Source organism: Ursus americanus, chromosome 13 (genome assembly GCF_024610735.1).
Source record: "Ursus americanus isolate L20-20 chromosome 13, mUrsAme1.1.p, whole genome shotgun sequence".
Classification (NCBI taxonomy): domain Eukaryota; kingdom Metazoa; phylum Chordata; class Mammalia; order Carnivora; family Ursidae; genus Ursus; species Ursus americanus.
Genome location: NC_142139.1, coordinates 32,307,714 through 32,335,113, shown reverse-complemented (window position 1 = coordinate 32,335,113; position 27,400 = coordinate 32,307,714). Strand labels below are relative to the sequence as shown.

At 40.0% G+C, this 27,400-nt stretch overlaps 1 protein-coding gene across 9 annotated transcripts in view; it reads left to right on the top strand.

Annotated features, from left to right (window-relative positions):
• Positions 1-27,400, top strand: part of INPP4B (inositol polyphosphate-4-phosphatase type II B) — a 745,035-nt gene that overhangs the window by 475,924 nt on the left and 241,711 nt on the right. For 8 of the 9 annotated variants that reach the window (XM_087866479.1, XM_087866474.1, XM_087866478.1 and 5 more), the window contains 2 exons: positions 15,902-15,952; positions 25,501-25,580. In XM_087866479.1, the coding sequence (XP_087722605.1) occupies positions 15,902-15,952; positions 25,501-25,580 (131 nt within the window). Of the gene's footprint in view, positions 1-15,901; positions 15,953-24,108; positions 25,157-25,500; positions 25,581-27,400 lie in introns of those variants that run through there. The other variant, XM_045798922.2, reaches the window with a different exon arrangement.

Below are 27,400 nucleotides of genomic sequence, written 5' to 3'. Positions count from 1 at the left end.
ATAAGAACCAGTTGTTACACGTTTACCTGCACACTGCTATCCTTAAAGGCAGAATCCCATTCTGCATGATTAGATTAAAGCCCCTGAGTTTTCTTGCCGGTAGTCTCATCTAGTCTGTGCAAGAATGAACACCCTTATCTGAGAATGTTTGAAAGTTTCTTCTTGGAAACATCAAAGGAAAATTCACTCTAAGAAGTAGGAAAGGTAATAGTACAACTTTTGATAAGAAGAATTTATGAAAATGTCCCTTGTCTCTTGTGCCCCTGTGAATGGGCTTTGCTTGCTGCACTTAGTTTTAGATAGTTTCCTCTCAAAGTTTGTCTCTTTAGGCACTGGGGCAGCAAGATTATTAAGTATAAACTTACTTTAAGCACAAAACATGCATTATACCCCAACTGTTAAGAATTTTAAGTGTTAAGATTCTGCATTTCAGATGTTTGAGACAGTAAGTAAGGTTCTTAGATATCTGAGAAGATATATTTTAAAGCCGTGAATGGTTTGAGGGAATAGGAATATTTTAGCATTTGTTGAATAGTTATAGTTTAATGAAATTGAATTGCTTTACTGAATACTTGCACTCACGCGTGCATATGTCTGTGTGCGCACACGCACCCGTGTGTGTGTGTGGTCTGTGTGTGTGTATACATACTTGGTTCTGACTACCAGTTCATGCTGTAAAACAGAAAAAATTTGATTTGATTAAGAAATGGAAAAGCTATCACACATTCAGATGCTGCTCCAGAATGTAGAATGAGCCACACTTTAACTTGAAAAACCCAGAGTTGGATTTCCCACGCATATTTTAAGTCAGGCCCAGTGGTGTGCACAATTGTGTCTATGTAGAAAGATGCTTTTCGGAAGTCCTGTTAATAGGCCTTTTGTGCTGGAAAGGAGAGGTTTGGCTTCAAAATTAAAGGTGCTGTTCTTTTCTTTTATATTTTTCCATATGTGCGTCATTATTTGCCATTGGGCTTTTGAATCACTGCTTGCTGATATGGTTCAAATGCAAAGATACGACAATGAATATATTTTCCAAGTACTGCTGCCTCAAGTACTTGCCAGACATGCTGAATCTATCCATAAACCGTCTTATTCATAAAAATTTCTTCAGAAATTGTAATTCTCTTATCCTCATTCAGTTTGTTCGTGCATTTTTTTCAGGGAATTCAGTTCCCTCAGGCATTAGGGTACCAAGTTGCTTCTGAATATTCTTGTATTTCAAGAGCTGTGCTATTCTTCAATATCCATAATGTAAATAGGATGTAACTAGTACAACATTTATTATTTAGTGCTAAATTTATTTAAATAATTATTCATCCACAAATATCCTTATGACCAGTTGAGCATTATTATCCTCTTAGATGGATGTAATTATATACACAGGAAATTTATATACCAACTTTATTTCTCTGTCAGTATCAAAGTGCTTTCTATAAATATTTGGAACAAAATAAATGACTTGAGGCTACCCAATGATTATCCCTCTAAAGCCTCAGTACCTAGCTTGACGTGCACTCCAGAAAAAATAGAATAATAGTAATAAAACTCTAATTTGCAAGGGACTCCTAATTGTTCATCTTTTCCATTTTGACCGTCTACAGTCTGCTCTCCATATAGAATGAACGTAATATTCTTAAAATATGAAAAAGATCACCTCGGTTCAAAACCCTGCTAGAATTTTCCATTGTCATTAGAGGAGACCTTACATTACTTTACTAGATCTTAATTACTAGAGTCCTGCCTTTCTTGGACTCTACCTCCCATTTCTTTCCCCTTCATTCAGCCACTTTTTTCAGCCACTCTGGCCTTCACGGCCTTTGCCCTTGGTTCTGTCTTGGCCTGGAATACTATTCTCTTTGTTTTTCATTGAGCTGGCTGCCCTCCATCTCTTTCATCCCTCCTCCTCCACCACCTCCTCCTCCTTCCTTTTTTTTTTTTTTTTTTTTTTGAGCTGAATGCTCTTCTTTTTGTAGGTCTTAATCAAAGTCACCTGCAAAGAGAAACCCACTCTCACCACCATAGGCAAAGTATCCCCATCCGGCTATCACTTTATGTCCATCACGCTAGTTCACTCTCATGCATACTTACTACTTTATCCAGTTTGGGATTTTCTATCTCTTGTTGATGCTAGAATAAAAGTCCAAGAAGTGATTATTCTGTCTTCACAACCATATTTCTCCAACTTAGGATGACAGAAGACCAACATATGCAAAGGCATGGAGGGAGGTAAGAACAAGGCAGGTTCAGGGAAACATAGTGATTTAGAGTGGCTGGATTAGGGGTTCATAGCAAACATCTCATCCATCTCTGAAAGAGACTCTGCAGAAAAAAAAAAAAAAAATCTGCTTAAACATGTAAGGCTGACCTAGCAAATATGAAAGGCAAATCCCAAATGTTGAGGATCACCATTAGCAGTCAGTGTGTTTCTCAAACTGTTGGTTTCAGGTCCCATTTATAGTCTTAAATATCAAGAATCCCAAAGGGCTATTGTGTGGGTTAATAACTATGGATGTTGTCAAATCATGGTGTTGTACACCTGAAACTAATGTAATGTTTTTTGTCAACTGTACTCAAATAAAAAAATTAAATAAATAAAACATGGACCAGCTTTAACTAAAGTACCTGCATGCTCACTACATTAGAAATTAAAACTCAGAACATTAAAAAAAAAAAAGGCTCAGAAAAAATTTAAACCTGTAGTAATTTATTTAAAATAGCAAATAATAAACCCCTTACAGGTTAACATAAATAATGCATGTTTTTAAAATTATTGTATTTTGGAAAGCTAAAGAAGTATATTGAGAGAGTGGCATTGTTTTACCATTTTGCAAATCCCTTTCATGTTCAGTTTTTTAAAAGATTTTATTTATTTGAGAAAGAAAGAGCACACGAGTGGGGGGAGGGGAAGAGGGAGAGGGAGAAGCAGACTCCCCGCGGAGAAGGAAGCCCCATGTAGGTCTCGATCCCAGGACCCTGAGATCATGACCTGAGCCAAAGGCAGATGCTTAACCGACTGAGCCACGCAGGCGCCCCTAATGTTCAATTAATAGCAGAGATGTGTTGTCCTGTGTGTTTCTGAATGCCATCTCTGGTGAACTCGCATTTCTTGTAGGCTCTGAAGAACTCCCCTGTGCACTCAGGAAAGAAGAGTAGAAAAGGAAAATACCATCTTAGAATTGTTATGAAAATCATTTTGACCTTGCAGATCCTCTGATTGTACCACCCTAGAGAACTGCTGATCTGTGGTTTGAATAAGATATAAATTGCAGGCATTTTGTGTCCTAGCCACTACTCACATGTCACAGGATTCGGTGTGCACCTGGTTTATGAGAGTAAAAGGAGCCCTCGACTTAATGAGATCGTGTTCCCAATTTTGTAAATCAATCTTTTGCAATGTCAAATACATTTTTCCTATAGAAACATTGTTATGTATCATTATTACTTTCCTGGGGAAAGCTTACAACATTGAATTGAACACCTTTGCTCTTTTAAGACAAGACTGAGCAAGCCATGCGGTGTACTCTGGCCACTTTGTAACAGTCCTGTTTAAAATGCTTCAATCCCATTTCCCTGTGCTGCAGGGAAAGGGGGAGTTTTGCTTCAATTTCCCATTGTTTTTTGTATCATAGATGTGTGGTATGATTTCAGCCCAAGCTGCTGGCAACACAAGAGAGGGGTTGAAATTGTTGGTTTGGGAATACTGCAGATTCAAGTTGAGATATTAGCTCCTCTACTTACGGGGTGAAAGTTACTTAAAATTTAAGCCTCAGATCATGATCTCAGCGTTGTGAGATCAAGTCCCACGTGGGCCTCCATGCCTGGCATGGAGCCTGCTTAAGACTCTCTCTCTCTTCCTCTCCCTCTGCCCCTCCCTGCTCTAAAAAAAAAAAAGTGAACCTCAGTTTTCTCATATGCTTGTTTTGAGGATTAAATAGGAAGGCAAAGCAGCGAAAGAAAATTCGGAGCAATTTAGAAACATCAATTAGAGGAACGGAAGCAAATGGGGCCCTGGCATCAACATTGTGAAAGCTTCCCCAGCTGATTTCTCATGGACAGCCAATGCTGAGACTTGCTGACCAAATTCATAGATACTTTTGTAGAATCCTACAGAGAAGAAACTAGTGTGGTAGTTGAATAGAGTTACTGCAGTTATCCCATTTTTGCCCAGGGATGAACAGATGAACAGTCTTCATGGGATAACCTTATTGAAAGCCCCCTCCCCTCTTGCCTCTACACACCATTTGTTTTCAGTCTCACTCTCTCTCTCTCTCTCACACACACACACACACACACACACACACACACACATATTCCGGGGATTGATATTATAAGTCAATTGATCTTTACCCAGGGCTTGGTGATCTTCTTTTGGCTGGAGTTAGGAAAACCTGGGTTGTAAATGATCTCTTAAAATACTGAGTGATATCACAATAATTTTGTTTTAAAGCTACCTAGAAATTATTTAGCCTTATAGTGTAGGAACTAATGACTTTTCAGGGAGCAACAGATTAATAGACATGTGCCTGTGTTGATATTACTGTTCTCTGTCTAATGGCTTGTTCATTAACTCATGGCTGTGGTCTTAATTGGGGGCTGTTAATACGTAAGGATGGTGTTTTTGAGTCTGGCAATGTGATAAATTGTGTCTGTTTCTATTCCCCGAGGCTAATAGATTTTTGGCTTTTAAAACTCTCATTAAGCAGCCCTAGGGAAGACAATTAAAGTCACCATCAGTCTGGGTTCAGAAGAGAGGCACACTGCAGTGCGAGGGGCGCAGGCTTTGGAAGACTTTGCAACCATTTAAAGTCTGATCTGCAGCTTGTCGTTGAAGTGACCCTAGGCAAATTAATCCAGTTTTCTGAAACTGAGTTTCCTTACCTGTAAAATGGGCAAAGCAATAATAATACAACACACAACTGCAGAAATTAAATGAGATATACAAGTAAAAAAAAAATGCACCTCTGAAATAATTAACCCATAGGTCTGGGAAGTATAGTTGTTATTTCCTTCGATTCCATTATTCTTACTTATCAATTTTAAGCTTTATATTATTTCTTTCCAGGGTAGAAAGTTTCTAGGGTAGCTCATACTCAATCCAGGTCTATTTCTGGGATCAAGAGATCAGTTCTGATGACTTTTTGCACTTTTCAGAATGACAGCACATTTTTAAATTTTTATTTATTTTTATTTTTTTGTATATTGGGATAGTAGAGAAGAAGAGGAAGGGTGATGGAAGGAGGAAGTAGTAACGGAGGTTTGACCTGACAAACAGCTGTTAGTATGGATACATGATGTTTGAATTGAGCACTGTATGTATTGAGATGATCATTATAGCCTCCTGGGGGGCTCTGGAAGTCAGTAGGAATGAAGGTCTCAACTGAGGAGGAGCAATTATTTAGCAAATTATCAGTTAATGTGTTTGGTGCCTGTAACGCCTTTTAATTTTTATTGTGCAAGGAGTGCCTTTACTCTTTATTTCTATCTTAAAAATATCCAAACATCTTAACACTTAAAATTTGATACTTTAAAAAAAAGCGTGTGGCCTTATATCCCACAGCTCTTTGGAGGTTTGTCCCTTTTGCCTTAAGTAAATGCCCAGGATCGGACTTGACTCAGGTGCAGTAGAGAAGCCTGACAGGACCCGAACAGCGCTGCCTCTCCCAGCCTGGTGTCCCTTTCTAGAAGATCCAGAAGAATATGATAGGCCAGAGGGTCCTACTTTCAGAACAGCAGTAGAGAGACCTCTTTAGACTTCCTTGAAACTAGACCTGAGTTTCAGCATCTCATATTTTCAGCAGAGCGTGTATCTTTCCAACAGCCTCTGACAAAGGAAAAGAATGTCTAAAGATATTTCGCTGTTCAGTATTTTTTCACCTGCCTGTAATAGATCTCTGTAATAGTTGGAAAGGGAAATGGAATAAAATGTGGGTAATGGCAGGGATACTCAGAGTTATGTGACTCTGGGGCTACATTTGCAGTCACCATTAACCCGAAGAACCACATGACTCCTGTATGACTGGTAGAATTTAGTATAATGGCGCATTCATATAGCAAAATTAGAAGTCTTAAAGAGCCACCAATTAAACGTAAAGGGACCCATGTGACTAGAGAGCTGTGGTGTGAACATCCATGCCTTAGAGAACTCTAGGACTAGATGCATCCAAACTAAAAGAGTGCTTATATTTGTCTTACTATTATTTCCTTTAGGATTAGAAGCTGATAGAATGTTCTTGTGTATACAATTTTGTATGTCTTTCTAAGATTTATGTATTTATTTTAGAGAGAGGATGAGGGAGAGTGCATGGATGGGGGAGGGGCAGAGGGAGAGGGAGAGAATCCTCAAGCAAACTCCATGCTGAGGCTCAATCCCAGGATCCTGAGATCATGACCTGAGCTGAAACCAGGAGTCCAATGCTTAACCGACTGAACACCTAGACACCTCTAATATGTGAAAGTTGATCACATTTACCTAGTAAAGACCAAGACAATATGTCACACTCAATAATTATTGGATTATTTTTGGATAGTGGTCAGGCTTCAGGGTAAACTCTGTTTTTACTAGGAAAATTACCTATAATTATGCATTTGTAACTGGTTTACCAAAGACTTCACTCAATAGTCCAACATGTAATGGCATTTCTCCCTTCTCCAATCATATTTAACTATGCTCTGTTGAATATCACTTTTTATCTCTTAACCACATGTTTGGAAGTTTCCTTAAATTTCCAATAACTTTCAGATGTTAAAAAGTTCAGTTTGGGTAGGATGTGCAGGGTGGGGCAAGCAATGCTTCCCCTGACACTACCTAGAAACAAGCCAGACATATTACGACAATCACATTCGAGTGCATCATCAAGCCAGCTGTGAAAGTAATGAGATAAACTAAAATCGCAGAGAAAGGGGAGCCTTTGGGAGTTGAGCTCTCAGGAGCCTGTGATTTTTCCTCTTTGGGCATTTGCTGATTCTGAGAGTAAGCTGAAGAACATGCCTTTGCCTGGACACAGGGCTGCTGCTGGTTGGAGAGAGAAAGATCAGTACAACTCTCAGTGCTTCTGTTGGAGGAAGTAAGAAACTGAGACTTCATCAGCTTCAAGTCAATGAACATTTTTTTCTCAGAAGAGACTTGCTGAATTCTAAGCTTTGCAGGAGGCTAAAGAGCCAGGCCAAAGTCTTATAAAAAGCCGAGTGAAACCTCCCACCGTTTCACAGTGCTTAGGAAACAGGGAGAGAGACAGGCAAGAGAGAAAGCCCTAGAGGGAGTGGTGGGGAATTGACACTGAGGGACTAAAAAGCTCTTTTTCACCTGCAGGCATTTACAGATTGTCCCTGTAGCTAGAAGTCTGAGCATCAAGGCTTTTCTTAACACAAGGTGACAGCTGGCAGAGAGAGAACCCAGCAGAGATTTTGGTTTTCATGTGTAGCTGAAGTGACAAATTTAGAGACCAAAGGGGACTCAAACTGATGGCTGCTCTGCCCCTAAAGACATTTGCCATACTTTGAAGCTGAATGGGGCACAGTGCAAAAGAGGTATGCAGAGACCTCTGATAATCTCTAGCATTCCTTTAGGGTTGAGGGCCAAAGACCCCTCAACTAGAGGTTCTTCGTTGAAAGTCCTGGTGGGGGAGGGGTATCATACCCTCTACGACATGGGTAGACCGAGTATCTCCGTTAGCTCGCTAGAGCTGCTGTAACTGCCACGGACTGTGTGGCTTAAACAACAGGAATTTATTTTCTTGAAATACTGGAATCTGGTAGTCCAAGATCCAAGTATTGGCAGGGAAAAGTTCTTCTGAGGCCTCTCTCCTTGCCTTGCGAATGGCCACCCTCTTGCCGGCTCTTCACATGGTCATCCCTTCGTGTTCACACCCCTTCTGTCTCTACCTCTTCTTATCAGGACACCAACCATGTTGCACTAGGGCCCCACTCTAATGGCTTCCTTTTAACTTAATCACCCTATCTCCAAATACAATCACATTCTGAGGTACTGGTGGTTAGGGCTTCAACATATGAATCTGAGATTAGGGTTTGGGGGGGCAGTGAAGGGCTTAGAGAAGTGGAGATTCAGCCCTCAGCACTGAGTCTTAACGAGAATTCCAGCTGAGCTCTGTTCTAAGTCGGTCCCTGACTTGATGATGAGAGCAATCCTTTCTCCACTTGCATAAGAAAGGAAAGGGCATCTCTGATAGAAAATATTATCTGGAGCTTTTACCGATACTTGACATTTAAAGAAAAAAACAATACTAAATACTTTCATAACCGAAGAATAAACCCCATTCCTTATCTCAAGCATGTTTATGTGCAAATGACTGTCTACCATTCTCATCTGTGACCTATTTCCCTCATAAGCACTCTTCTAGACCAGACCTTCTCACACGTGAACATGCATATGAATTACTTGGGCACTTTATTAAAATGAAGACTGTGATGTGGTATGTTTGCAGTGAGCGTGAGATTCTGCATTTCTATAACACGTTTTAAAGGAAGGTCCTCAGACCATCCTGACCAGCTGCAGACCAGTAGGTAATGAGTATGCACAGGAAGTTTAAGAAACGTTGCCTGATAATGTCTAAGACCTCTTCCAGCTCTGAGAGTCTGTTAATTAAAAAAAAAAAAAATTGCTTTCCAAGAGTGTCTTATTGCATTGACTGACCATTGCCTATTCCATTTTTTGCAAACCGTCATAGGATTTGGACCTAGTTTATAAGGCTCACACTCAAAGGAATCTCATTTCTTTTAGAGCAGTAGTTCATAACTTTGTGCATTGGAATTAAGTAGGGAATGAGCCTTCAAAAATACTGATGCCTAGATCCTTCCCTCAGAAATTCTGATTTAATCATTTTAGAATGTGGCCTGGAAACTGGCATTAAAAAATATTCTAGAGGATTCTAATGTATTGTCAAGATTAAGAACAGTTGCTTTAAGATAGCACTTTTTCACCCCACTAAAAATAGTACTGGGCCTATTTTGACCTTTTTTTTTTTTTTTTTTTTTAACCAGGCTAGTTTCCGACATAAGTAATTAAATACTAATCATGGCCCACCTGCAAAAGAAATTAGGTTTTATCCATTGTTGACAATTGAAAGAATTTTTCTCAGGAATTTTTTAATCACTTGGAGCTGTATAGTTGTTCTTCATAGACTAGGAATGTGATTTCCATTTTTGCCAGACTCCTCTCTACTCCCTCTTGTCTCTCACACTCAGCCCACTCCTTTCATTAACTTAATCTGTTTGGAGCCTTTGGGTAGGTGAGTTTGCAACACTATCTCTACAACACTAATTAGTAAAATAGTAAACTAGAGATTAAACATGTCTAAGGAGAAAATTTAAGTGTACCCCCCAGGGATATTTCGTATAAAATTTTCACATCACAGAGGTGGTTTTTCTAGGTTCACTATAAGATCCCTTCCATCTCTAAGGTTCTGTGGTATGAATCATTTCGGTTCGTACATGGATCATTTTCTCTATCCACAACAAAATTGAAACAGTTGGAAAGTCAACATCTAAGAGTGGCTGCTAAGTTTTACACAATTGAAGATGCTCAACAATTATTATTATATGTTTTGACCCTAGCCATGTTATCATTACTACCTCTGGGTGAGAAATACCTTGTCTTCTTAAATTTCTGAGATTGCCAGTGTTTATAATAGTCACTGGATCACAATAAGTAGTTAATGCAAGTCTGCTGACATTAAAGGAGTGAATTAGGATTTAAGATGAGCTATTTTGCTTTATTTCTTCATAGACTTAAATGGAATCCAAATGTTTATTTAAAATAAATGGAGGGTCTAAATTATGCTAGCTGCTGAAACAAATGCAAACATCCAAATTTCAGTGTGTTGGCAGAGTGGAAGTTTATTTCTTGACCACTGTGGTAGGCAGAATTCTCCAGGGGCCCCAGGATTGCTGCCCCATGTTGTACACGTTCAGCATAGTCCCTGGACACACTTCTGTGATGAGGTCATGTTACATGTTAAAGTTGCCTATGAAAGGGAGATTATCTGGGGGAGAGTCTGTCCTAATGAGGTAAGCCTTTAAAAGAGAGCAGGTCCTGAAGCCAGAGATCTGAAGTGTGAGAAGAATTTGGTGCAAAGTAGATTCTCTGTTGCTGGATTTGAAGCTGGAGGAAGCCACATGGCCTAGAATAAGGGTGGCCTTCAGGAGTTTATAACAGCTCCCAGATGACGGTCATCAAGGCAATGGGAACGTTGGTCCTAGAGCTGCAAGGAACTGAATTCTGCTCACAGCCCGCAGAAGCTGAAAGCAGACCTTTTCATAGACAAGCCTCCAGATGAGGATGCAGCCATGTGAGAGCAGGGCAGAGAAGCCAGCCGCAGGAGGCCTGGGCTGCTCACGGATAGAGTGTGAATTACTCAGTGGGTGTTGTTTTAAGCAGCTAAATTTGTGGCAATCTGTTACACAGCCGTGTAACATGCAGTCATGTAATAATCTAATACTGGGAGTGATGCTTGGCAAATGGCTTTCTCTCATGTGCGGCTCTGCAGTCCGCCAAGGGCTGTACTCCTTGCAAGGAGAGAGAGACAGTGGAGAGAACATACACTGTCCACTTCTGAAAAGTCCAGATTGGTTGCAGCAAACATCGCTTACACGTATATTTTGTTGGTGAGAACTCATTGCATGGCTAGCTCTCAAAACAAGGCAGCCTAGGAATATAGTCCTAACCGAGCAGTGTCCTCCCCCAAAATTAATATTGGAAGGAGGATAGCCATTTATGTCCCACTCAGGTTTTCATGTGTTTGAATTTGAAGGCAGTTCAATGTCTTATTCCAAGTGAAACAAGTAAACGTGATGAAATTATGTATTCTAATTCGAGATACATAGAGAATTAGAGTAACATTTTTATTAGGGATAAAAAGGATGCACTTCAATGACACATTCATTATCAGAGGCCCCATCAGATGTGACAGTGGTCTTAGAAGAAGGTCTGGGCCCTTTCCCTGCCTGGAGCACTGTTGCAACACCATCCCCTCTGCCTTCCAGCCGAGCCCTTGGAAAAGTTGCTCCTTCTTCACCGACCAATGAGGAGATGCACTTGTGCGAGGCCCAGGCATGGACACCCTGGCGCACAGAATCATGGCAGCCTGGCCTCCGCCTTCTCTGGATCTGGATACTCAATGATGCCTTCTCACCTGTGAAGAATACAGCAGTCCCCACCATCCTCTCATGCTCTGGGCAGCGGTGCCCATGCTCTTTGTAAAAGGCTGACCAGTATAAGGAGTGTTTCTCCATGGATTAGGGCATTCATCATTTCAGGGGGAGCTTCTTGCTTGGGAACCATTAAAGTTTATGAACTAGTCTATAGGGACTTTATGAAAAATTGAGTATAAGTCAGTATATGTTACCTAGTATTATTTTTTTCATTTTTTAAGGTAAATTTCATATCTAGACATTTGAGCTTATGAAAAAAGAAATGAATTGGTTTTACAAGAAACTTAAGAAATAATTCAAGATGGAATATATAATCTACATGATCACTTCTATTAAGTGATCTTTATTTGATATCATTAAAGTCTAGACAAGAGGAAGTTATAAGAACTTTAAATATGTAGTCAGGCAGACATTCTTATGCTCCAGGAAGGACAGGGGGTGGGGGTATAATAAAGCCAGGGAGAAGGATTGCTAATAAGACCAAAAAAGGGAAAATGAGTTCCAAAGGAAGGCCAGTAAATCTCAGGAGGCATGACATTGCCCGTGAACTGGAATATTCCAGATGTTACAGTGACAGCCACTGCTTCATCCCTTCCTCATCAAGAGGCCTCATCTAAATCTGTCCAGGGTTTTGTCTTTGTTTTTTGGTGTGTGTGTGTGTGTGTGTGTGTGTGTGTGTGTGTGTGTGTGTGTGTGTTTCCAGCGACATATTTCTCCAGCCTTCCCTATTACCTGTCTCTATTCTCCTCTTTTTCCTTTGTCTCCTCCCTCCTCCTTTTCCCTTTCTATTTCTCCCTTCTCCCCTCATTTCCTCGCTTTCTTCTTTCCTTTTCTGTCACTCCCCCACTTTCTTCCCTCTCAGTGTCAGGTCCTGTTCCAAGTGCTAAAAAGATGTACTGCAACAACCTGTGAGGTCTGTTATTAACCCTATGCTAAAGATAAGTTACATAAAGACAAAAGGCAACTGGCATAAAGAGGTTACATAATCCTCCCACTATGACTCAGGGCAGATTTGGGACCTTCAAGGGGCTCCGATAATGTCATTCCTCAAATGTTTTACGTGATTTCCTATCACCTATCAATTGCATAAAGCCCCAGCTCTATAACATGATAGATAGCAAATGGCTCCAACCTCTCTCCCCAAGCATATTTAACTCTTGCCATTTCCCTGAAGGACCCCCTGTTATGGTATTATCAGAATACTCACTCTTTCCCAAACACAAATGGTCTTCTACAACTCCATCACACATGCCCATTATATAACACCCTGTTTGCTTTGTCATGATCTTTCTTGCCTCAAACTCCTACTCATCCTTCAAAACCCAGACTACTTATTCTGTGAAGCCTTTCCTGACATTCACAGTCTGAATTATTCCTTACTCTGAATGCCCACAGAAAAATGTTCATATTTCCATAATGGCATGTATTATGTTGTACTGGATTTATTCATCTATTTGTCCCACCCACTAGTCTCTGAAGTCTCAAAGAGAAGGAATGGGACCTTATTTACTGGCAAACCCAGTGCTTGCCACCTAGTATGTGTTCACTATAATGAAGGATATATATTATGCAAGAAAAAACATCATCAATGTGTAACCTATATACCACACATTTGTAGCATTGACCTTAAATATAAAAGTTTTAGACCTATACATACAGACTATCTTAAACAAATGTTTCATAAGAAAGTCTGACTTTAGAAAATATATAATTGGTTTACAAAAGTTTTGTTTTTTCAATTCCTCTAAATCAGGAGCCCTGCTAGCATTTTAAGCATGCCTTCCTTGATTTAAGAAAATGTGACATACACATACTTTTTAAAAATACTTGTATTATGTAAAGGGAAATTCATTCTCTGTCTCTCTCTCCTTCACACATGTACACACATTGGAAATGGCAAACTAGTCCCTGAATATCTTTAGATTTTTTTCATAGTATATAACTTTGGGTTAAGAATCTTTTTTTTTCCCTCTGTAACAGTTTATTTATAAGGAATAAGTGTTCTGATAAAATCAGTATAAATTTAATGACCATATTGCAGTAATTGTCAATATTATTCTACTGTATTTAATATTATATCCATTATATCACACATTTTTTCACTATATTATATCATATCATTATATATCTGTGTATAAAGTATATATAAAGATATATATACACTTCATGCTTTCCTATATATGTTGACCTCCACCAGTGTCTGACTTCTTTCACTTTATTTCTAAATTTAAGCATATCCCTTTGGATAACATTATTTAGATGGCAAATATTTTCTTAAAATGATGCATAAACATATATGTGTGTGTGTGAATGGGTTGCATGTGTGTGAATATATATTCATTATATATAGTCTATTCTAATATATATTAGATATACATGTGTACACTATATATGTGCACGTTATATGTACACTTTATATATTTCATATATATAGTGTGTGTATGTGTGTGTGTGTGTGTGTGTATACAATAGGCCCCTGAATCCATGGGGATACTTCAAGACCCCCAGTAGATGCCTGAAACCACAGATAATACCAAACCCTACATATACTATGTTTTTTTCTTATACATACATACCTATAGTAAAGTTTAATTTATAAATTAGGCACAATAAGAGTTTAACAATAACTAGTAACAAAATATAATAATTATAACTATACAATATACACAGTATATTGTTATGATTATTATATTTTATTGCTAGTTTTATTACAAATAAAAGTTATGTGCATGTGGTCTCTCTTTCTCTGAAAACATTGTATTACACTAACTCTTCTTATGATGATGTGAGATGATAAAATGTCTGTGTGCTGAGATGACGTGAGCGGAATGACATAGGCATGGTGATGGAGCTTTACGTTGGCATTGACCTTCTGATGATACAGCATAAGGAGGGTCCTCTGCTTCCAGAGACGGGTGGTTGACTGTGGGTAATAATGAAACCATGGAAAGCGAAACTGTGGATAAGGGGGAGGACTAGTCTCTCTCTCTCTCTCTCTCTCTATTTCTCTCTGGTTTCTACTTCAAAATCACACAGAAAATCTTTGTTTTTCTCTGTAGCTTCAAACCCAGTGCCCTGCCTAAACATATATAGAGGGAGAGACAGACAGACAGAGAGAGAGAGACAGAAAGTATATAGTCTGTGTGGGGGGGTGGCTGTGCATGTGTGAGAGAGAGATCGATCATACGTATGCACACACTATATGGTCCATTACGGTCCCCTGTTAATACATAGATTCCTCATCCTTTGAGGCCAGCTAATGATTTTTCAGATAATGAGACTGAATGGTACCTCTGAACATTCTGGACCAAAGAACATTAATGCAGCTTCCACACTGCAAATGCTCTTAACCGGTGAGCGCTCTGTCATGAAATCCTGAGTTGAGTGTGTTCTGCAAATTGTGTTGTTTACTCTGTTGGGATCTCTCCTGTCATTTATTTTGTGCTCTGGTGAACAATTTTGAGTCATAATGACTGACAAATTGTGCAAGTGATAGTGCTGGATCTGCCATAAAGACACGAAGAAAGAGCATTAAGCTGGAAGTTAAAATGCACTGTTTTACCCATGGCTTGAGGCTTTTGCCAGGGAAATGGAAACCGTGTTAAAGATTAGTAGGCCCTTAGGAGATAGTTCTAGTCTTTTGACATTATGAGCATCCCTTCAACTGGGAGAATTGACCAGGTACAGTCAGGTATGTCAGCACTTACACGATTTCAAGAGAATTATGATTGACAGTTGCACCCCCAAAGGGATTTTGTGAAAATGACCCCCTAAAATATTGATCTATCTTGTGTTTCGAGGGTTCCTCTCTTCCATCCCTCCCCCCTTTCCTCTGCTCTCCAGTTAGAGTATGCTTGTCTGTTGCCCTGTATTCATTTAACTTGCTTATCTAATCCTTACCTCAAATTAAGATATACTGGATTTAGGTGTTCTGTGTTTCTTGCTTTTACTAGCTTTTTCTTAAGTAAGAAAGATTGTCGTGATTTCTTTTCATTTGAAACATTTTTTTCTTAAATAGAGAAACATCGACTCAGCTGTACATTAGAATCAATATCTGGGGGCAGGAGAGAGCACCAGGAGTTTGAAAGGTCCCCAGGTACCTCTAATACACAGCCAGGATTAAGGATCCCTGCTCAGTAGAAGATATATGTCTACTTATCATCTAAGGAGTTGATATTTCACTTGGAACACTTTCAAACGTATGAAAAGCTTCCCCAGATGACTGATTATTTTACATTATTTCCCTCTCCCCCAGTTGAGAATTAGTTTTCAAATGAATTTAGATAATGGTATCTGACAATTTGGCCCAGAACTCTCAAGTGGGAGGGATATCCTATAAAGACTGTGGGTTTTGGTGCTCATTTGGAGAATAAATATTTATGGAGCTTACATGGAATGACTTTCTCTATACCAACTCTCTCCTTCCCCTTGAATATTGGATGAGGGCTGCTTTTTGAGGAGATTAAAGGTGCTTCACCTTAAGCCCAGCTATCTCTGTATTTGACGAGGGGTGATGGGGTGAGGACCCGGCGGTTCTGTCTACTTAGGAAAATCAGGAAGCTTAGCGATGATAAAAGGGCAGCTTTGGGTGCTGCAGCAGGTGGCCTTCAGTAATGATTAACCCCAGAGTCTGAATTGACGGCTGATGACGGAAATGACACCCAGCACCTGTGTGAAGCTTCGGCACTGCTTTCTATTTCAAAACCACACAGAGCATGTTTGTTTTTCTCTATAGGTTCGAACCAGTGTCCTACCCGAACATAAGGATCCCCTGCCGGAGGTTGGGGTAAGTGTTTCTTATGTTTCCAAGAGGCACACATACCACTTCTAAGTTAATCGTTTGGACTTCCTCTGGCCTTCTGTTGTCCGACAACTGACACAGGAAATTAAGTTAAATTAACAGGGTGTGACTTTGCAAGGGGACACTGTCACATATTTGGCGAATTATATGGCATTCATCCTGTCTCTTGAAAATCACCCTCCAATGGATTCATATTTAGTTGCCCTGGCTAGAGATGAGTCTAGAAATCGCCCTGCAGTTAGCCGAGAAGCAGTTCGGAGCAGTGTTCCTGCACCGCCGGAAATTGGGAAAGCTGGGAAATTGCAGGTGTGAGCCGTAGCCCTTCAGGAAGGAGGCAGAGAACTAAGTAGGCGCGGGACTGTGCTGTTTTCCGCTTCCTGCCCCTTCAACCCCGTAATGCGGGTCAAACCAGAGGCTGCCACCAAAGCGCAGTCCAGTGTTGGAACATCCTGCAGAGGTTTTCCTGCTGCGTCGGAACCATCACATGTGCGGCTTTTAGGAATGGGAAGAGCAGGAAGAGAATAACGTGCTCTTTGCTTAGATCAGCCTGGAGTAGGTGGTGGCAACTCCCAAGGGAGAGCCCAGCAGGCTGAGTCCCTGGGATCCATGCGGAGAGGATGAAAAAGCCTAGAAGTAAGTTGGGTCTAAAGAGGCCACGGGACTGAGCCAACTGAAAGGCCTATGGGAAGTTCCCAGCCATCCCCTAGGCAGTTGACAGCCTTCTTCTAGTTGATGTGTGGAGCAGTGTCCTATGTACCGGTTATTCCGTCATGGGCAAAGGCTCCCATCCGAGCCTGCCAAGGGAGCCCTCAAATCTACGCACCAAAGCGTGGGTTGAATTGACCGAGAAGAATGTCAGCCATCTCTGCATCTGATCGTGAAGGAGAAGGAAAAGGGCACTTTGTGATCTCCCATGCCTATCACGAGCTTCTGGTTTCTTCTTGGGGCCAGGTTGAATAATTCTCTTTGACTCAAATGACTCTTCATGCTTTCTCTCCTGCCTGTGCCTTCAAACTTCTTCTGCCTTTAGCTTAGTTTCTCCAAAGGGACCAGCAAGTTCTTTCCAGCCTCAGGCCCTTCACTGCTGCAGGCAATAGGAACCTCCCCCTGCCCAGCGCTGCTCCCACCTACCTCCCTCCCCCTGCTCAGGGTTCAGGGCCCAGGGCTCTGACCACCCCAGATGTGTTCCTTCAAACTGGAACCTCCCTTGCAAGCTCTCATCACACCCTTCCTACTTCCTTTTGAAATTGGTAACTATTAACTTAATGCATTACTTTATAAGGGATTTTATTTATTTTTTGAGGTTCGAGAAAGAAGAGCTAGTCTAATTTTTTTCCTCCTCAAACGGCTCATCCCCACAGCTGCTCAGTGTTAAATCCCCCTTGCTTGAAGCTTTAATGACATCTTGGCCAAACTCTGTAAATTTCCATTTTTTCTCTCATTCGAGTTCTTGAAATACATCTTATTCATTTTAAAATTTGAGTTTCTTCCCTGATTTTAAATTTTCTTCCCCCCTCTCCTCCCATCATCTCCCACTGTAGGGTAGACATCTCTGTTTCTCTAGCAATGTGTACTGCGGGGGGTGGGAGGGGGGTGGGCAGAGTCCGATTCTCACACAGGTCTGGTCCTTTCCTCCTCTTGTTGCTCAATGCTGTGGCAAGGAGAAAGGAATGGGGAGAGGTTCCTTCAGTGCCTGCCCACGGTGCGGGTATGCTTCCCTCTCTGCTGGTTTTGGTATTGCTCGGGCTAACTGCCTGTCAGCTTGTAGCAGACATTGAAATGCTGTCTCTGTTAGGAGCATAGCTGTAGGTATTTCTGGAGACCATGTAGACTCCTTCCTGTGGCATATTCGCCTACCATGGGGAATCTGGTCTTGGCTTGACCCTCTCCACTGCCCAGGCTCACCCTGCACTCTCTTGCTGCTGAGACCTCCTTTTCCAGCAGCATGTGATGCATGTTTGGCCGCTATCAGGGCTGTTTGGCGCCCATGAAAGGCACGTGTATTTGCCCTGACACACAGGAGAGATGCAGGCTGCCCACTGCTGTTTCCTCCTCGGCTCAGCTGTCTCTCTGTGGACACTTTCTACAAGCCCTGCCAGCATCAGGGGCTAGATGGTCAATGATTTTCAAAGGAGAGACAATCTCCAGTCCCCAGTATAGTGGAACTAAAGATGGTTTGAACACCCCCAAGCTTTATAATTGATGTTTTGGGACCAGATTCCTCCAACTTTGAGGTGTCTTCCTGAATGTGATATAACAAAGAGGTTAGCCCCATTTCCTAAGTAATGCATCTCCCGAAATGCTCACCTTCCCTCTCTTCTAACACTACCTTTATATCAACTGGGTGGGTGTGTCATCGTTATTAATAGGTCAGTTTCTCTAAATTGGCTTCCTTTTTTTTTTTTAAGATTTATTTATTTGAGAGAGAGAGAGCACGTGTGCATGAACGGAGGTAGGGGCAGAGGGAGAGAATCTCAAGCAGACTCCAGGAGCTGAGCGCAGAGCCTGACATGGGGCTCCATCTCACGACCCTGAGATCGTGACCTGAGCCGAAATCAAGAGTCAGAAGCTTAACTGACTGAGCCACCCAAGCGCCCCATGAGTTAATTTTTAAAAGTCAAATACCCATAGTAACATAGTCCTTACTGGGTTTTTTTAAGCTTTAATACTGAACACAGATTGTGTTTAATGCAATTTTGTAATTGAAAAGTTTATAACATTAGAGTCAATTGAAAACAGCTTAAAAGTAATTACTGAAAAAAAAATGCCAGTATCCTTAATGATAGGACAATTTGAGACATTTAAACATACCACTTTCTCAACTGTACTCCAATTGGGATTGGTTAAGAGATCCCCAGGAGTCAAAGGTCTGTAAACTATAGCCTGCGGGTCAAATTCGCCGTCTTTTCTGGATGCGTTCATTTGTACATTGTCTATGGCTGTCTTCCCACTCTCATAGCAGAGAGATCATGACCTGAGCTGAAATCAAGAGTCAGACACTTAACCGACTGAGCCGCCCAGGTGCCCCTAAATTGGCTTCTTTTTAGGCATTGTGAGAGTTTGCTAGCTCCAAGCACTAGAGGTTCTCTGAACTGATACCATGGTGCCTTTGGTGTATTGTCTTTGACAAAGACTCAGCTATAATTCCTGGGTCAAAAGAAAATTCTCAATTGACATTATGTGACATATCTATTAGGTCAGTTAGGAATGCATTCAGAAGCAAGTAACCTGACAAACAGGGGCTTAAAAGTAACAGATTCATTTTTCTCTTGTTAGAAAAAGTTTTGGGGTGATGGCCCAAGGCTGCAGCTACTCAAAAATGACGTAGAGCAACCGGGTTCTATCTACCTTCCCTCTCCTCCTTTGTTAGAGTATCGTCCAGTCTCACCATTGAACCTTCATAAATGACAGTCCAGGTGGGAAGAAGACTGAAGGACAAAGGGCAGCTGATCTTGTTCCTTCAATTCTGGGAAACAGTAACTTTGGGGGAAATTTCAATTGGTATACTGCTATATACTTATCACTAAGAAGACAGGACAGGAGTCTCCAAGCAGAAGAGAATCTGGGTCAGTTCCCATTGGAACAAAATCAAGGTGCTCTTAGTAATGAAAAGTGAGCAAAATAGGTGTTAGATATTGGTAACGTCTGCACACTCCTCCTCCATGTTAAACTTCATGATAGCAAAGAGCCTATTTATTTTATTCACTCTAAAAGCCCTAGCTTTGTGCCTGGAAACAAGTAAATTATGATATATGTATTGATTGAATTAGAAAGCATACCATGATTTTGGTTTGCCAACCATCTTAAATTTTTTTAGAACCATCAGAATGAAAGGGGGGGCAGCTAAAAGCAATTGCAGTAGTATATAAATTATAATAATATGTAAAAATCTAGTACACTTCATGATACATCAGAACTCAATAAAATAACAATTATATTATAGACCTAAATCTCAAATATAGTAAGAATGAGCCCAAATAAGAACAAGCCTGCACGCCTTGGCATCCTAATACCCTCAGAGTACGCCATATTCAGGATAGAGAATTGCCACATCTTACGCACCTATCGTGTACCCCTGGTTAATATGTATCTCATCACTTAATCCTCGAAATATTTCTTTGGACACTACTTAAGGGGTCAGAGAGTTTTAGCTCTTGGCCAAGACTTGGCTCTGCCATTACAACCTGCTAAGGATTCTAGCTCTTGACTACTCTGATTCCAAAAATGAGCTAAAACCTTATTTATCAATAGTTCAAGAATGTTCTATACATTTCTTTGCATTCTTAAGCAGTATCTATTGGATGCACCCAAACCTTTTGTTGATGTCTTAGTGAAGCAGATACCAATCTGTGCTGAGACCTTTTGAGGTATATTCATAGTAAAGATGTAATATTTTAATACATGACTTTACCCTTAAAAGCTTCTTAATCTTTTCTTTGTACTGTTTGTCCACTTTTAAGAGCTTTCCTCCCAAGTCTTTTTTTTTTTCCTTCTGATTTTTTTTCAGTGTGAATAGTGCATGTATCTTCTTTCCCTTCCTATTTTATGGGAAACCGTGTAACCATATCTGTTAGGGTTGACAGTGAAGAAAAAGTACATGGGCTATGAAAAAGGGCCTGTCCTGTAAGTTACATGTAGGAGATGTATATCGGCCTCATGCTATCAACTTCAGCTCTTCCAAGACTTTTCAAACTTGTACCACAGTTTCCTGTATATAGTTTTATAAGAATAGGTCAAAGTATTATTAATATAGTCATTTAACCTCTATGCCAGCACTTTTCCATGGAAGTATTATGTGTGCCACAAATGTGTGCCACATATGTAATTCTAAATTTTCTAGCAGTCCATGCTTTTAAAAAATTAAAAAGAAACAGGCAAGATGAATTTTAACAGTTTGTCGAACCCAGTATATACAAAATGTAATCATCGCAAAATGTAATCAATACAAGAAATTATTATTTTTTTTAAGATTTTATTTATTTATTCGACAGAGATAGAGACAGCCAGCGAGAGAGGGAACACAAGCAGGGGGAGTGGGAGAGGAAGAAGCAGGCTCACAGCGGAGGAGCCCAATGCGGGGCTCGATCCCACAACGCCGGGATCACGCCCTGAGCCGAAGGCAGATGCTCAACCGCTGTGCCACCCAGACACCCCAATACAAGAAATTATTAATGCTCTATTTCACACTTTTTTTTCATACCATGTTGTATAAATGTGATGTGTATTTTATGCTTCCAGTACATCTCAATTCCCAGGAGCCACAAGCCTAGTGCTTGAACTAGTGGCTACCCATTGGATCGTACAGTTCTAGACAGTACTTGGAAAAAGTAAGGAGGCTCTTGGAAATGATAGTACAAAGGAACCCTATACTTGGATTAAAGGCTTCCGGAGTTGAACACAGGTGATGGAGGTGTGGCCAGCTCACGGCAACGTGTACAGGGCTTTACATCTTTTGGGTCCTTATATAGCCCAGCTCAGCCAGGGACCATTGAGGGCCTGCTATAGAGAGGTGTGCAACCCTAGTAAGAATTCTGAATACTTGTGACTTGCACAGAGTCCCTGCAAGGGCTGGCAGGATTAACTGTTTATTTGTACACTTTCTATAGAGAGCAACCAGGGATTGAGGCAGATGCCCCACTTTTTTGTCTTTTCCTTTTCTTTTTTTCTTTTTTTCTTTCTTTTTTTTTTTTTTTTCCCTGCTTGATATCACTGTCCAGCCAGGCGAGTGAGTGAAATTGTGCAGGAAGCAATTTAATGATCATCTGCTTTGGGTACTTGCACCAGAATGATCCTTGTGAGTGTCGCACTCTCAGGAGCAGTCAAAAAAGGTCAGAGCCACATGCTGCATAGGCAGAGAGCCCGGCAGAGGGGAAAGGGAATTGCCACCTGTCTTGGAAATAAACCCCAGTGTAATGGGGATAAAAGAATGCTGGACTAAAAAGCAAGAAACCTGGATTCCAACTTGGCCTCTGCATGTTAACTAGTTCTGGGACCATGTGTAAGCCAGTTAACTCCTTTAACTTCCTGTTTTCCCAGCAATGTACCAAGAGCTTTGCCTGGCTTATTTTGATTCTTGTAGCAGTACCTATGCAAACGATAGAGTTGATCACACGCAACTTTTTCCCACAGCAGTTATGACTGGGAATGGAGAAGTAACTCATTCAGGATCACAGATTTGTAAGAGATAAGACAGAGAAACAAGGCCTGACAATACCCATTAGTGGATAGCTAGTCTGGGGGCTGGGAGAAGTGATTTAATTGCCCAGATTTCCATTTTTGGACAGAATAACATTTGATATGACACTCCAGACTTCTAAGCTCCAACTCCAGTGAGACTTTAATTTTTTTGTTTGTCTTTCAAATTTTTCCACTGATATTAGAGCTCCCAGTTTAAAACCTTTAGGATGAGAATTTTAGAAACAGCACTGAAGAAGAGATGGAAAAGCTTGTTCCTTGAGTTATATTTGAAATAAAAAAAATTAAAGATCTCTCTCAAATTCCATGGTTATGATTACAGTGACAGCAAAGATAAAATAGCTTTATATTAAGTTATTCTTTCATATTAGCATTAGGGGACTTAGGTTTCGGAAACAGAGAAGACTATTTCCCTCTAATTCCTTCTTTTACAAGAGTCCAGTGAATATCCACGTAAATGAATGATGTGTTTTCTTTATGTTGAGGTGAAGCAAATACAAAAACACCTGCCAGAAAGTAAAGATAGAGGCAATTCCTTCGTTAGTGTTGCAATGTGAACAATTATACCCTGCCTTTGGGGATTTCATGAATGCACTTTATGCCACATGTAGTCCCCACGTACAGTTATTTGTAGCATAAATAAGATCATCTTCATACCTCAATAACACCTCCTCTGGTTTGACATGTTTTCATAATGCAGTGCTATAATGTCATTACCTAAATTAGTTTTTAACAAGTTGTATGATCTCTTATTATCCTTTGAGATGAAGCCTGTGGCTGCCAATTGTGGCGGAAAAGTTCAACTCATGGGTGTTGTTCCTGGCCCGCTACAAGCACTAACAGTGCGGCGGGAGGCATTCCATGCAGCCCCACTGTTCTGGGCACGGGGCTTGGCTCAGAGACGGCCAAACCAGAGTCCTGCTTCCACGGCAGCCCCTGCGCTGGTGGACAGAAGAGACATTCAGTGGCTGTGGTCACAACTCTGCGTGCAGCTGTGCCTCATGGTGTGTGTGTCGCTCGTGTCTGAAAATAGCCACTCCACCTGTCTCTCATCGCTACATTCCACTCTGGGGCATTTGTCACTTTTATTGAGGAAAAGACCTCAGCCACGTTCATGACATGTGCGATTTGTTTTATTAATTCCAAAACCATTCATACCTTCAAAATCTCAAAAGGTAGAGAGAAAAGCATTTGAAATTTGGAGGTGTCATGAAATCTTTCATTGATGAGGAGCTTTCTTTGAGTGAGGATAAAGGGTGAGGAGTAGGAATTTAAAAACCCTTACAATCAGGGAAAGAGGAAGTGAGATAGACGTCTGTTTAACTACAAAATGCTACAGTGAGATGCACTACAACAATATACAATCCGCACACTAAAAATGTTTTGATTTCCCACATTTCAGCGAATTACAGTACCTTATAAATGCCCGCGGAAAGAACATTCTAATATCTATATCTAGTAGAGTGAACAAACTTGAAAGCTCGTTTTTATGCCAGTCATTCATTCATTTATTGTCAACAAATATTTATCACATGCCTACCGTGCACTAGGAAGTAGGAGTTTGTGAGAAAGCAAAATAAGGCTCCTTGTGGAGCTTCAAATCTCAATTATTTTCAAGGGAGTTACAAAATAAGCAAATATATATACATGTATATATATGTATATGCGTATATATGTACATATATTTATATATATGTGCATATATATGTGTGTGTATATATCTAAGTATGTCATATGGTGATAAGTGCCAATAGAGAAAAATACAACAGGATAAGAAATAGAGAATAGCAGCGTGTATAGATGGGGAAGGGGTGGTCATAGAGGATGTTCTAGTAGCTGTCGCTGATGAGGTGACATTAACACTTTTGTTCAGCCAGATCTCTCCCAGGTTCTTCTCTGCCCTTTGCTGAAAAGTTACCCTAAATTCCTTCATGCTTCGTTCATATAGCACTTGGACTTCCTTTTCTGCCTTGACTCACTCTCATTTCATCACTCATTGACGTATCATCAGAGCTTTTGGCACAAATAGTATTTTCACCTGACGTCCTTCTCCTAATAATTTAGTCTCATGTTCTTCTGGCTTTGGTGACTTGGTGTGTAAGCCAGCTCCTTGAGTTTCAAGTTAGTTCATTGGGTTTATCCTTGCTAACGTGTAGGCATCTCCAACTTTAGAACTGAGTTGTCTTTCCAATGTTTGCCTTTAAGTTTTTTGAAACAATTTGAAATTGAAAAGAGGGAGAAAAATTTTGACCTGAAGCTTTTCTTATGCTCAACAGTCGCTAAGTGTGGATGCAGCCTTTGGTGTATGAAATAACCGCACACTTTTTGCTGAAAAGACCCGGTTGTCCTCAGACTCCTTCTTAAGTCCAGGCTCTCACTCTAGTGCAGCCCTGCAACAGACCTACGAAGAGAGAATGCTCTGGAAGATGTAGTGTTGACTTCCTGTAGAGTATTACAGTGTGTTAGGCAGCAATGGCCTAGATGATATGGGTTTGATATTTTCATGTTTACTTCTTGACCTTGAGGGGAGAACAAGAAATACTATTTATGGTATACCATAATATTGTGACTTTTAAATCAGAAGTAGCCCAGAATATTAAAAAGAGATGAAAGATTTGTATCCTGGAAAAGAAAAACCAATTTAGAGTTTTATTCTTTATATTATGAGTCTAAGAGTGTAGAAAGGAGATATTCGTAGATAGTCAACAGCCAGTATGATAGGTTAAAAAAGCAATTTTAGAAAATGTAACAGAATAAGTACCTTTCTGTTTTGTGTATTGGAATGAAATTGTCCCATGCTAGTATAGAAATAACAAAGGAAACAAATGCTTTTAAACATTGCTGTGATGGGGGAGAAATATAGCATTTCTATTTATAACTTGTGCAGAGTCCCACATAAAAATAGCTCCAACTAACAGATTTGCTCATATCTGGAATACAAAGTTGTTGCTGCCAGTGACTTGAGGAATTCTAATAAGAACGACAACAGCATTGGTAAATATTGAAAGTTTATCATCTTTTCTTCTATCCCACTTTTCATAGGGGAAGAAAATTACTTCTCAGAAAAGTCCTGGCTTCGTTATTATACATTTTGTTATTTTCCAGGCTACTGGTCTCTTTGTTTTTAATGAAAAGGATACATTTGCACCCCTGGACTTCACCCCACTAGACGGGTGTATTATTGTATCTCTGTCAGTGATGATTGTATCTCTGCGAGTGAAATATTTGTCAGGCTCATGGAGTCAACATTTCATTCTTCTAATTTTGTATGATTGATGTGACAGCAAAAATATTAAGGACTTCTGAAGTTAATGAAAACCATTCTTTCTTATTTTCAGCGAAGCTTCCTGGGCTATGCCAGTTTTAAAGTGGGGGAGCTACTGAAGTCAAAGGAGCAGCTGCTAGCCCTGAGCCTGAGGTGGGTTTCTTTGTAGAAATGCGGTCGAGTGAATAGCTGATGATACTGACTGAAGGATGGTTGGGCTTGAAAGTCCCAATTCTTGCAGATGTTTAGACGTCGGCTCTCAAATGGCTTACGTTCTGCACAGCAGCAAGTTGTAGCGAAAAGGCAATTATTCAAGTTCACATTGAAGTTCGTGTTTCACATTGTCAAAGGTTATCAGCCTGTACGGGGGAAAAATTACATGATCGTTAAACTGATGAAATTCTTTGATAGGAAGAATAGAAATGATGAGCACGTTATTAAATAATTTTTCTGTTACCTATTAAAATGTGACTTTTTAAGTCAAGTAAGTGTCTAGGTTTGAACTGTGTGTGTTAATGGCAACATTGCAAGTTAATGATAATAAAGGGTAAGCTGATTATTCTCTCTTTTTTTTTTAAGCTTATTTTGTTGCTATCGTATTAAATATAAAACATAAGTTAAAACAGACTCATATTGAAGCAGGCAGCAGATCAGAGGTAATTTTGAGTCTGAGTACAATTTGTTTTGATACAGAAGACCAGACAACAATCTTTAGGTAGTTACATAGTATTGTAAGGCTACGAAGAGTGTTAAACAGAATAGACTTTTTTTTTTTAACTTCACTATGCATTGTGAACAATAGTATGCTGTTTTCTAAGTGTATAATAACTCCTATAATTATGTACACATGAAGAATACCACTTTGCAATATTTGTATAGTGTAAATAAATATAAAAATTGTATAGGACACAAATTGTAAATCTTAAGATGTTCTTTTGAGGAAACGTAGAGACCACTGCTAGGGAGGAGACAGTGTCCTAAGTGTGCTTGCCCTCTGCCTTGCCCCCACAAGGACCCACTTGTAACCAGTTTATTTCAGTAAAGATGCTGTGGCTTACGCTGGAATCTATACTGCTGGCTGTCTCCTTTTTTGGCTTTTCCTAATCCTTTCAGTTTTGACTTAGGGGAGTACAAAGTAATTTAAAGCAACTCATATTCATACAGAAAAATAAGTGTTGATGGGTTCTAATGAGGCCATTATCTCTGCTATGTCTCTTAAACATCTGTTATGTTGTTGTTGTTGTTGTTAAATTTTATTTGGGAAGACGTTTTATAAATCTTCACAGTTCTGTGGTGTCGTTCCCAATAAAATTGTGCTGTGGTGATGTTCAGCTTGAAGTTTGTGTGGATCAGCTAAAAACTCTAGGTCGCAATGTCACTGATATTCTAGAAAATATGTGTTAGCACCGTAGCACGGTGGTGAGACCTGACCAGAGTACCCCCGGATTCGTGATATGTGATGTCAAGCATTAAGTTAATTTAGGACTACCAGCAGGCCACGTGTTTTCTAGATAAGATGCATACCATTTCATCCCACCTCTTGCTGACTCACATTGATTCTCCCATAACTGCCATTAACATCAGCACAACTCTGCATCTTCAGACACTACCTTTGAAACAGAAATCGGGTCCACAAATTCTTAGTGAAATGAAGATTAGTAAACACATAGACTACCTTAGTAGTAGAACAGGAACAGAAGGGTCGAGTTGAGAATACTACCATTATAAGCAAAAAAAGAATATAATTATTTCAGATTTAGATGAAATCAATACATATTTCCACTTTCAATCTTAATACCTCTGCCTAATGCTCATTTGATTTTGATTGTATAAAAGGAAAACAAGTTTAACAATAAAGAATTGAGTTTTCTAGAAAAAAATAATTTTTAAAAACTAATTTTGAAATGGCTAGGTTATTATTCTTTCCCTCCCTTTTCATGCTTTGCCAAATTGGTGAATTTCTCTCCCTATGA